Source organism: Sinocyclocheilus rhinocerous, unplaced genomic scaffold (assembly GCF_001515625.1).
Source record: "Sinocyclocheilus rhinocerous isolate Xijiao unplaced genomic scaffold, SAMN03320098_v1.1 scaffold1204, whole genome shotgun sequence".
Classification (NCBI taxonomy): Eukaryota; Metazoa; Chordata; class Actinopteri; order Cypriniformes; family Cyprinidae; genus Sinocyclocheilus; species Sinocyclocheilus rhinocerous.
The window spans coordinates 385,274-397,824 of NW_015654935.1; the positions used below are offsets into that span (position 1 = coordinate 385,274).

The following is a 12,551-nucleotide window of genomic DNA, read 5'->3' on the forward strand; positions in this document are numbered from 1 at the left end:
ACATGGCGGCGGTGGCAACAACAATACTACAGCGAGAATATAAGTTACGCCTTCTTTCTTTGCGTGAATATTTGGGCGGCGTTATGCAAATCTTCCCACATTGTGATGTAGACATGTGGGGGCGTGTTAGAATGAGCCGTTTTAGGTAGGCGTGGTTGACTCAACTTTTATAAAGAATATCTCTTTGGATTTGAGACTTTAGTCTTTGCAACTTTACAGGTCTTCTTTATGCACCAAGAGCTTGTAACACTCCAAAGAGAAAGGAAAAATTGAAATCGCATCATATGGCTCCTTTAAAATCTTAAAGAATTTATAAACAAACTATTTTTCTTTGTGATATATTTGATGAATTTAAATTCATTATATGTACAAATAATGACAGAGGGGGGTTATTGTTTCGTCAGTGTTGTTTGCGTTACTGAACGGAAAACGTTGTTAGTTGAGTTTCAGGCGACTTTTCGCGCAGTCTGACTTTTTCGGTTAGCGAAACCTTGTAAAAAGGTTTACTGTTAATTTTGACTTAATTTATTAAGATAAAGTAGGTCCAAAGTAACTTATTTAGTAGTATGTGTTTGCGGTTATTTTTGTTGTACGTGTTTCCCTCTGTGCCTGCCTGGTCACTTTTCATATGAACGTAAATCTTGATGCTTTTTCTGCTTCTGTCCCATAACATTACCTCTCTTGATGCTCAGCTTGCCTTTTCTTCCCTCAGGCGGTTGCTAATCTGAAAGACGCATTCTTCTCGAGGCTGGATGATGCGCAGTCTCGAGTGAATGATGAGCTGGACAGAGCCGTGGACGGATGGGATAAATTGATACAGATAAGCTTGCGCCTCCTGGCGGAAGTTCAAGAATCAGCACCAGGGCGAGTGATCACCGCTGGTCTGGATGAGCTCATCACTCAGTCAGAGGCGGCAGTGGCCTAATATCTACCTCTGCCATCCACGCTGCGTAAGAAAGTCATACAGGCTCTGACCGGACAGGGAGACGTTCAAATGTTCTTCTGTTTTGCTAGTTGTTTGGCACCATCTCACTTTCAGAGGGATGTAGACAAACGTGTAATAACATATTTTATCAAATTAGCTTTTTTTTTACACTCAAGAGTTCAGTATTAGACTAAGTAGAACCTCTTTCAGCTGAATTCTGAGTAATATAGGTTGTTTTGAAATCACAACCACTTTGCACTTTCTCATCTTGCAGGTCGTGAGTGGGAGATAAGAGTGCAGAGCTATGAAGATGAAGATAATGATGATGAAGAAGAAGAGCCTCGAATGTGGACACGTATCCGTAGTCTGTTGTTGTGCCTATACATTCAGCTGTACCACAGATTGATGAGGCTGAGAGAAAGACTGGACAGCGTTTTGCAGATGCCGAAAAGGTAGGCCCCGTGTACAAAAAAAATAGCTAAATCTTTGACCTTATCTTAATTAAATGCTCGGCCAAATTTTCATAAAGTCGTAGTGACTATTTGAGGATGGCACACTTACTCTTTTCCCAAACTAACTGCATGAACCAGTTTCTCAGTGGCTCCAAAAATGTACATGTAGGTATCAAGCCCTGAAACATGATCACTGTTAAATGGGGAGCCAAACTATATATAAAGTATTTTATATTCCAATTTAATAATTTTCATATTTTAAAGTAAATGTTTTTATTTGACTTTCCTACATGTAGGGGAAAAAAAGACTTGGGCCCTTCAAAAGAGACCAGGTTTATAATAGTTAGCGAAAACTAAAACAATTTTTAAAAATACTTGAAATAAAATAAACGTGAACTGAAATAAAATAAAATAAAATATACAAAAACTTATTTTTATTTCAGCCAGTTGCCAAACTGTAGTTTAACTTGATGTACTAAAATAACTAAAAATGAAATAAAATTTAATAAAAACTATATAGACATATTAAAAAAAAAAAAACATGACAAAAAAACAACAAAATGACTAAAACTTTAACTAAAATTTAAATGAAAACAGAAAATATGTACTAAAATAACACTGAAGGAGACCCAGGATAATGAGAACATGAGTCACAAGTCAATATTGGAGAGTGATATCTGATATGTTAAGATGAAATCACAAATTTTAAACTGGGTGAGAGATTCAACAATGTACACTGACAGGATGATATCGGCAGGGAGTGCCTCCTCAGAACGTCCTCAAACCATAGCCTATCCCCTCTTCTTGGAGTTTGAAGTTAAAATAGACAGTATACGTTCTGCAGTACCATGCTGCAGTCATTCGCCCTGCTCTGCCACCCTCAGGGCTTCCTGTCTAGTCTGCAGACATAGAATAAAATCACAGTAATTACTTGTTCCAGATTAAGACCCCTGAGACACATTCAGGCAAAGGGCATGAGGAAGGGGAGAGAAAAGTTCAAGCTGCATTACAACATGAGCTGAAAACATGTATGACCTTTTTCACACTAATCCACACCATGCCAAAGTGATAACACGCCTAATTGATAACAGAATTTATTCACACAATATTATTTTACATTTATGTTTCTAGTCACTTAGTAGTGGAGTAGATTTATCACCTCTGATTTGAATCACTAATTTGTACACTTCTTCATATTAAAGTTACAGTAATGTTCAAGCTAGATAGAGACTTTAGCATCTGATAGTCTAGCATATTAGTCCTTTAGTGACTCAAAATTGCAATAAAAATAAATGATGAAATGTTTCTGTTTGTGTAAAAGGAAGGCAATAATTGTTTCCCAGAAATCAAAGCTGAAATCAAGAAGTCAGGCTGCAGTGTGTTTTTGATGGAAGTGCTTGTTTAGAGAGAAGATGGTCATGATTGAGCTGGAAGCCCAGTGGGATCTAGTGCTACGTGCCGTTTGGCGGTTGCTGCATGTGACTTAAACACCCACTAAACAACCCGCACACACAGATAACACACTCAGCTACAGGATGAAAAAATATGAGATGAGGAGAACAAACATACTGCTAGCTTTCAGGAGAATCAAGCTCTTTAACTTTAGACAACTGTTCTGTTTGCCAGCAATTATATATGACAACATGTATATATACTACTGCTTAAAAGTTTGGAGTCAGATTTTTATTTTAAAGAAATGAATACTTTTATTTTGTTATATTGTTACAGAAAGTTAAATGCTTTTTTTTTTACATTCATCAAAGAATCCTAAAAAAAATGTATCACAGTTTCCACAAAATTATTAAGTAGCACAGCTGTTTTCAACATTGATAATAATAGGACATGTTTCTTGAATACCAACCCATCATATTAGAATAGTTTCTGAAGGATTATATGACACTGAACATTGGAGTAATGGCTACTGAAAATTGAGCTTCGCCCTCACAGGAAAATATATTATATTTTATAGTATATTTTAATAGAAAACAGTTCTTTGGAATAATATTTCACAATACTGTTTTTACTGTATGTCAATCAAATGTGATGCCTTGGTGAGCATAAGAGACTTAAAAAAACATTATTTTAGATTTTATCAACAATAAAATTATAATAAATTATGAATTCATTATAAATCTATAATACAAATTTGACATTGTTACATTTATGTGTATTTATTTGTATACAGTGATAATATATATTTACAGTGGGTACGGAAAGTATTCAGACCCCCTTAAATTTTTCACTCTTTGTTATATTGCAGCCATTTGCTAAAATCATTTAAGTTAAATTTTTTTCCTCATTAATGTACACACAGCACCCCATATTGACAGAAAAACACAGAATTGTTGACATTTTTGCAAATTTATTAAAAAAGAAAAACTGAAAAATGCTCAGTATTTAGTAGAAGCACCCATTTGATCTAATACAGCCATGAGTCTTTTTGGGAAAGATGCAACAAGTTATTCACACCTGGATTTGGGGATCCTCTGCCATTCCCTCTTGCAGATCCACTCCAGTTCTGTCAGGTTGGATGGTAAACGTTGGTGGAAAGCCATTTTTAGGTCTCTCCAGAGATGCTCAATTGGGTTTAAGTCAGGGATCTGGCTGGGCCATTCAAGAACAGTAACAGAGTTGTTGTGAAGCCACTCCTTCATTATTTTAGCTGTGTGCTTAGGGTCATTGTCTTGTTGGAAGGTAAACCTTAGTTCCAGTCTGAGGTCCTGAGCACTCTGGAGAAGGTTTTCGTCCAGGATATCCCTGTACTTGGCCGCATTCATCTTTCCCTCGATTGCAACCAGTCGTCCTGTCCCTGCAGCTGAAAAACACCCCCACAGCATGATGCTGCCACCACCATGCTTCACTGTTGGGACTGTATTGGACAGGTGCCTGGTTTTCTCCACACATACCGCTTAGAATTAAGGCCAAAAAGTTCTATCTTGGTCTCATCAGACCAGAGAATCTTATTTCTCACCATCTTGGAGTCCTTCAGGTGTTTTTTTAGCAAACTCCATGCGGGCTTTCATGTGTCTTGCACTGAGGAGAGGCTTCCGTCGGGCCACTCTGCCATAAAGCCCCGACTGGTGGAGGGCTGCAGTGATGGTTGACTTTCTACAACTTTCTCCCATCTCCCGACTGCATCTCTGGAGCTCAGCCACAGTGATCTTTGGGTTCTTCTTTACCTCTCTCACCAAGGCTCTTCTCCCCCGATAGCTCAGTTTGGCCGGACAGCCAGCTCTAGGAAGGGTTCTGGTCATCCCAAACGTCTTCCATTTAAGGATTATGGAGGCCACTGTGCTCTTAGGAACCTTAAGTGCAGCAGAAATTTTTTTGTAACCTTGGCCAGATCTGTGCCTTGCCACAATTCTGTCTCTGAGCTCTTCAGGCAATTCCTTTGACCTCATGATTCTCATTTGCTCTGACATGCACTGTGAGCTGTAAGGTCTTATATAGACAGGTGTGTGGCTTTCCTAATCAAGTCCAATCAGTATAATCAAACACAGCTGGACTCAAACGAAGGTGTAGAACCATCTCAAGGATGATCAGAACAAATGGACAGCACCTGAGTTAAATATATGAGTGTCACAGCAAAGGGTCTGAATACTTAAGACCATGTGATATTTCAGTTTTTCTTTTTTAATAAATCTGCAAAAATGTCAACAATTCTGTGTTTTTCTGTCAATATGGGGTGCTGTGTGTACATTAATGAGGAAAAAAAATTAACTTAAATGATTTTAACAAATGGCTGCAATATAACAAAGAGTGAAAAATGTAAGGGGGTCTGAATACTTTCCGTACCCACTGTAACCTCTAAATATGGTGGTTTTTTTCTGGCGGTATTTTGTGATTTATGGAGCGATTAAAACTGTATATATAATTTTTTTTTTTTAATAAGAAAACCCCTGGTATATATCTCCAGGTATTAACCCTAGAGTAATAATTATTATTATTTTTCCATTTTACCACTGTTCCCAAGAATCTACCCAATACCATCAGTGAAGCATAGAGTACCCCTCAGTTCTGCCTGGTTACACTGATGGTAAATTGTTGTTCTCGTGTCCAGATAGACTGTACCTCAACTGAGCTGTTAGACACATGGCCTCTATCAGACAGACAGGCTCAGACTTGTCTACCCATATAGGATCAAAGGGCCAAGGTGGACTTTTGTCTGTACAGGGTCCTTTGGTGCTTTCGCAGCAGGAGGGTGGAGAGTAATTGGGGCTGAGAGCATGAAAGCCCAAGTGCACTGTGTTCAAAAGAGTCTTAATTAACAAACTCTAAAGACACCCCAGAGGGCCTGGATTGCAGAAATGTGAGTGACAGATTGTGTTCTACCAAGATTGATGCTGAGTTGTCAGCGACATACAACGATGAGACTTGGCAGCACAATGCCCTACAGTAATTCACGTGCTGTGCAGTGGACCGGTGGCGAGGTGTCAGGTGCTTCTGTCATTTTACACGAGTCAGGTGCATCGCGTGGAGGAGCTGCGTTCTCTTCTTGAGGCTCAGCTCACGTCAGGTATACAGGCACTGAAGGTTTTGCCCCCTGTACAGCAGATACTGGCTCTGCCTACCCAGGTACGCACTATCATGAACGACCTACTGGAACTGGGACAGATTCTCATACAGTTGCTCATCAACACCACCCCACTCTATGACCTGGTGAGAACACACACATACACACACACACACATACAAGAACAACACCCTAGAACCTGTTCTAATGCAAAAATTCAAAAACATCCAAGTACATGTTCTAGTGACAAAGAACACTCTAGAATCATGTTATGAGGCAAAACGATTGGCTCTATCAGTCTAAACATAATTTTCTTTTTCCTTTTTTGCCAAACACGTCTGTTTAGAGTTGATAGGATGAACAAAGCTAAATTTATCACTCTGTGTTCCCATAAAAACTAAATGAGTAAATCTGTGTTTCATAGTGTGTTGCATTAATCACATGGCCTGGTTTGTTTTCTCTTCAGGTTACCATGTTTCTTTTCAGTAATGGGAAATGTGTTTGTGGAATGATGGGTTTGCTTTTTTCATTTTTTTTGAACACAGATAATTTTAGATCAGGTACATAATGCTTTCAAGACACTGTACAACTTAATTAAACTTCAATCACATATAAGAACTGTTGTAGTCTAAAAACACTTCTTTTCGGTTTCAGACTGTTTAAATGGGTTTGAAGCTCAAACCAAATTAGCAATATTTGAACTTTTTATCTGTAAACAGTTCTGTTTTCTGAAATTAGCTAAATGCATTTTAATTTAAAAAAAGACAGCATAAAGGGGTGCAACTCTGGTCTGACAGGTGGGGTGAGGTGAAGGTAATAGTCAGTTTTCATTTCAGCGACAACATACCATTCTAATATGTAATGGATTATCAAAATGAAAACAAGACAAAGAACATATTTATTTCAGGAAATTATATGCAAAGAATTTATTTAAGTTGCATATCTTGAGCATCTTAAGAAAAATATACAATTCCAAAAGTTTCAAATGTGTCAATTACTGTATGTGTATCATATAACAAAATTAGTAAAAAAAAAAACAATACATAAACTTGTACTAAAATGTACATTAACATAAATGGTCAGTTAAGAACAAATGAACAAATTACAAGCAATAGCACAAATTTTTCAGGTATGTCTAACAGTCTTTAAGTATGAAATACTATAATGTATACATTTAATATATATATATTAGTCCTTATTAAAGCTAAAGGAGTTATTCAGTCAAGAGCAGATTTGAGCAGTGATCTTTTTCTTTTGTTCAACAAATATAATAAATTAAAATTTTCAAAATAATCAAAGTAAGTATCAGAGTCTTGGATTACGACTTTTTTTTTTTATTCTCTTTTTGTCATTTATCTTAGTCTTATAATCTGTAATGCACTGTGGTCAACTCCTGTTGTGTTTATTTGTGCTATATAAGTAAATGAAATGAAATGACTGTTCCTCTCTTCCCTCTCAGGTAAAACAGGTTTCTGATCTCGATGCAGCAAACAATCCAATTCCAGGTGAACTTCCTGAGAGTCCCTCCAGCCGTGCCTCTGCAAACAGCCTCTTCCTCAAGGCCATGGACAGTCGCCCGCGTCGCCGCAGAAGCCTTTACGCCCGCTCCCGTCGCGGGTCTGCCAGCGGGCTACCATCAAGCCCAGCTCTCTCCCCAACTCCTACCCCAGTCCCAAATGGCCGTAAAGGCAGTTTGAAGCTAGATTCCCAGCCTTCAGGCACTCCAGAAATTGACACACTGGCTGTGCCCACCACTGATATGATCCGCCGTCGTTCCTCAGCCACCGAGGTCCTGCTGGCTCCCATTATGCAGTTAGTAACACAGAGCCAACGGGCATTTGAGTTTCTGAGCTCTGGCCCTTCATCTGAAGATCAGGTCATACCTGTGGTGGAAACCACAGAACATTAGGCTCCACTTTTCTCAAACATGTAATCAGAGCATTCAAACGCAGATCGCTGCATCTCACAGGCTGTTAACTTATGGATAGTACAGCAAACATACCTTCAAACAACAATCCATACAGTGGCTTCTGTAGTAGGCCTACAAAAACAAATCTGGTGACTAATTATTAAATAGCATCATTAGCCGAGCATTCAGTACGTGTAGATGGTTTAAAATAAAGCATTGTTTTAGCTACTTGGAATCAAAACAGTACAGATTTGCGCTCTGAAGTGCCGTTTGGGTATGTAGTATTTTTTTAGCTTTGAATGCCTGTTTCTAGAAGTTAGGACAAAAAAAACAACTTAACAAATGAGCAGAAATGACAGAGCACCATTTTTTCTATATATATTATTATTAATAGCATGTAACACAACATTTTGTTTAGACCAAATAAAACTGTTTCTATTCTTCAGCTTTCTTAGTTCTTATACACTATAAGCAGTGTTTAATCTGTAGACTGTCAATGAATGACTGATAGTTAGATCAGTGCACTGAGTGAAACAAGATGATGCAAGGATTCTGATCAGTTGGAAATGAAACGTTTGAAAATTGGTTTGACATGCAGTCCAAGGTCACTCATGTTTAATCGAGAGGAGAGGATAAGATACTGTTAATGTCACTTTGATTATTCATGGTGTGTTTTATGCTTTAAGATCCAGGATGTGTAACTACTGAGTGAGAAACATAAAGTGAAGTGTGTTATACATAGACAGGCATGTAATGTCACTAAATGGTGTTTAGTGACTTCAAAGACATTTATAGCTAATATCCTAACAGCCTTTATCCTGCAGTACTTTTTTCCTATAACAAATGTTATATTTACTTTAAATGTAATAAAACATTTTATAAAATGTTATTGTTGTTTTGAGCGATTTTTGAGTATAGAATGAATAGCTGATCGTGTAAAAAAGGTAAAGGTCCCTTGGTTAAATTGTAATAATATTTCACAATATTAAAATTTTTACTGCTTTTGTTTAATAATTAGCTTATGAGACAATACTACTGTTCAAAATTTTGGGGTCAGTAAGATGTTTTTGAAAACATTCAAATGCAGTCTAAATGTTTAATACAAGAAATAAAAAACAGTAAATATATAGTTAAATATAATCAAGGCATGTTTTATGTTTTTTTTTTCTTCTTCACTTTATTGAAATTAATTGTTGAGACACAAGCAATAAAAACATTCCAAAAAAGGTCTAACTAAATGACAGCATGTTTATATACAAAAGTGAAAGATTCAAATATATACAGGTTAATAACATGTACAGACACTCTTAATATCTCACTCTGAATTTCTTTATATGTCACTCTTAAGTTCACACCAAGAAAGAACATTATAACAATAACTAACAGTAACTATGTTGGCATACACACCAATGGACAATAAAAGCCCAAGCTTAAGTCATGTTGATTCTGATTGGCTGTCCAACAATATTGTTTGTATCATTCATTAGAATGATTATTAAAAGTTTATAGTTACAGTTATCATCCTTGGTGTGAACAAGCCTTTACTGGAGTTGCATTTATACTACCACCAACCTCAAAAAAACTATCCAGGAAACGATGTTATGGAAATTACAATATATACATAAAATATCTATATACATTTTACTACACATAGTCTCCTCCCAATTGCCACATTTAATAATTCACATCTAAATGGCAGTGGAGACTCAAATGGGAACAATGCAGGGAAGATAAAGTCCATCTCTATATTTCAGGCATCTGAAATCCAAAGCAGAAGCTCACTTGAATTTGTTTAAATCATCTGTTCAGAGCTGAAGGATCTTTCTGTGAGAAATGACAAGGACTACGACAGATCCGGGCCATCTCTTCATTTCAATACACATACCCAGTGACCAGCTTACATCAAAGCCCAGGATCACTTATTTTCAGAACATCTTTTATCGCCTTGCTGTAACAAACTTCATCTGCTTTTCTTCACCATAACGCTGGGCTCTGAACTTTAAACATTCTGTCTTCTTATACTTTTCCTTCCACCATCCATGAGGGTTAGTTAATAAGGCGAAAGTGTCTCCCTTCGGCCCCAAAAACCAATCAGCCGGGGTCCTCTTCTCAGCTATTTAGATGCTAGGCTGCCAGGGGCCTCATATCTTCATCTTACTCATCATCTTCAACAGTTCTTCACTCTCGTTTCTTTCCAAACACTGCAGACACGCTTCTGACTATACCCTTGATTCCAACCATTCCCTTTTTAAGTGCTTTGGACTCCTTGATGAGGTCCAGGATTTCGTGAAAAACCAGCAGCACACCGTGGTAGGTTTCCGCCGCCGAGATCTCGAAGAAGCCGCAGGCTGCCGAGAGGGCGAACAGTCTGCCCTCCTCACTCGACACGGCTCTCTGATGCAGCAGGTCTCGCTTGTTCCCCACGATGATGATTGGGGTAGATGCGGACAGCTTCCTAGTCTGGCGGATGAGCTGCACCTGTTGCCGGACCACCTCAAAGCTGGAGCGATCACAGATGCTATAGACCAGGATCACACCGTCTGCCCACTGCATCTGCTTGTCACTGATGGATTCAGTTGTTTCGCAGCTCTGGAGAATCAGAATTCAGAGGGTCAAATCACATTAACTTCAACAAGAAAGTATGATCCAAAAAAAACTGAATAAATGCATAGGTTTTTAATCTTTATTTTCAGCATAATTAAATATGATAAAAAAAAGTATTCATGTCCACTTCACACATACATAAAGTATAAAATTCAATATGATTATTATTCTCACTGTATTTTACTAATTATTATGCTTTTCCTTTTTTCCTATTTAAAGCAACCTTCCTCAGCTTAAAAAGTATTTTGGTCATTAGAATATTAATTCAGTCAGGTGTGTTTAAACTTTTTTTTGGTACAGCATGTATAATTTCAGATTTATTTACCCTAACACTAATATATATATATATATATATATGCATTTACAATAATCATAAAATATATCATGTTTTGTGAGATTCAACTAAATTAAGATCAATCTAAAAATTATTCTAATAGTAAGTATTAAATATGCAAATGTGATTGTTAATTTTAAAAATCCTTGCTGCAATATATATAAAGACAAAAAATATTAATAAAGAGCCTACCAATTTAGGACAAATATAAGGTAAATAAACTTTTTTTAAACGTTTTGTAAACACAATTACATTTATCAACACAGAATATAAAATTGACACTCACAAACCATATTTTTATTAATTTGTTTTTTAACTCCATGCTAGCTTTGGCTGGCTATATTTTCATGGTGAATATAGAAACAATATAATATACAAATATAAAATATATACATATTTTTTAACACCCATTTTTTCTAATAGCCTACATTTGGACTAACTTGATTTAATTTGCTTTTTTCTTTCTTCAAATCTTATTAAGAGAATAAAACAAACTGACGATATTATTGACCGACCAAGGATGAGTCAAGGAATTATATATTATTATTGACAAAACCTATCAAATTAATTGGCATATTAAAACAATTTGACCTCTTCATGCATTCTAGTATTGTAACCCAAATATTTCAAACAAAATACACGTCATACCTGTGGATACAGGGAGTCCCAAATATTTAAGGCTATCTCTCGCCCATCGGTTTTGTCAATATGACTGTATATTGATTCTGAAAGAGAGCATGTTGAAATTAAAGACTCCTCGTTCATAAACAACATAGCTTGTAGGTTAAGAATGGTATTATAGTAGGCTAAATCTACGGTGGCAGAGAAGTGCTAAACAAATCACAATTCTGAAATCAAAATAACAAATTACAAGGGAGAAAAAAAAGTTCGGCAAAAGGCGGGATCGAACCCGGGTGGATCATGTCAAAAAGCCAATAGCAGGCACTTATCCATCTGCGCCACTGGAACAGATGACTTACAGCAACTTTTAACTAAATGTAAATATATACACCCCGCATTTTTTATTCCAGAAATCTCATTTGACGTACCAATATCCCCATATTCTCCGATGAACCTTCTGGTGAGAAATCGCACAGTGAGGGCTGCAGACAAATAAATATAATAAAGTATTATTCGCAAGCTTAACAAAATAGATAATAGAAACATGACAAAAATCTCTGCATTCAAAGTCAAGTTCAGTTTTGTGCTCACCTGACTTCCCAACATTTTCTGCTCCAAGCAGCAGAACATTGGCCTCAACTTTGTGCTGATTTCCATCCATCGCTTTGCTGCCCAACTGAAGATTTGGTTTGACCAGAACAACCATTTCACCTAGTGAAGCCTGTGAATATCTTGAGTGTGCGCTTCACATGCTACTTCAACTATATATAAAAACAGTGGGTGGGGCTTATGGAAGTTGAGTCGCCTTTAAACCAATCAGAGAACAGTGCGCCTGTTCTCATTAGCAAACTGCCTAAAACTAGTCCTATCAAGTAGCCCTGTGTGTTAGACGTTTATATCAACAACAGCAAGGTTTGTTTATTCGTCTTTCAACCACAATCAACTCATACCGCCCTCAAAATATTGCCAGCGCAAGAGAGCGCCTTAAATCATGCTTGTTTTGTTTGCATTCGTACAGCGATAAACAAAAGGTTTTAAAATGTTTTATAACAAAATAGTTGGGTAACAACTACAACTTAGGCCATTAATATATTCCAGAGATGTCGTTTTTAATATTTATATTTAAAAGTGTCTGTTATATGAAGGTAGCCTATACGTTTTACATTTTTTGGTATATGGTGGAAAAGTCTTTC

General features: G+C 36.9%; 1 protein-coding gene and 1 pseudogene across 2 annotated transcripts; one reads left to right on the forward strand and one right to left on the reverse strand.

The window, feature by feature from the left end:
* Window positions 1-628: 628 nt before the first annotated feature.
* Window positions 629-8,616, forward strand: LOC107717800 (uncharacterized; annotated as a pseudogene).
* Window positions 8,617-9,046: 430 nt separating this feature from the next.
* Window positions 9,047-12,482, reverse strand: LOC107717807 (ras-related and estrogen-regulated growth inhibitor-like protein). 2 transcript variants are annotated; one of them, XM_016524677.1, is made up of 4 exons: window positions 11,950-12,482; window positions 11,787-11,840; window positions 11,386-11,462; window positions 9,047-10,388 (listed from the first exon to the last, which is right to left on the reverse strand). In XM_016524677.1, exons 1-4 carry the CDS (start codon window positions 12,062-12,064, stop codon window positions 9,978-9,980), a joined length of 657 nt encoding a protein of 218 aa, XP_016380163.1. In that variant the 5' UTR covers window positions 12,065-12,482; the 3' UTR covers window positions 9,047-9,977. The 2 variants fall into 2 exon arrangements, with proteins under 2 accessions (XP_016380163.1, XP_016380162.1); XM_016524676.1 differs by having other exon boundaries at window positions 11,787-12,032.
* Window positions 12,483-12,551: the final 69 nt, after the last annotated feature.

Bases quoted from the DNA above. Each gene is read 5' to 3' on its own strand.
- LOC107717807 (XM_016524676.1), bottom strand. From the start codon at position 12,015: ATGGAAATCAGCACAAAGTTGAGGCCAATGTTCTGCTGCTTGGAGCAG. The intron at 11,463-11,786 runs GTACGTCAAATG...GCTCTCTTTCAG, and splicing joins CGGAGAATATGGGGATATTG to AATCAATATACAGTCATATT. The intron at 10,389-11,385 runs GTATGACGTGTA...CTGATTCTCCAG, and splicing joins GGGACTCCCTGTATCCACAG to AGCTGCGAAACAACTGAATC.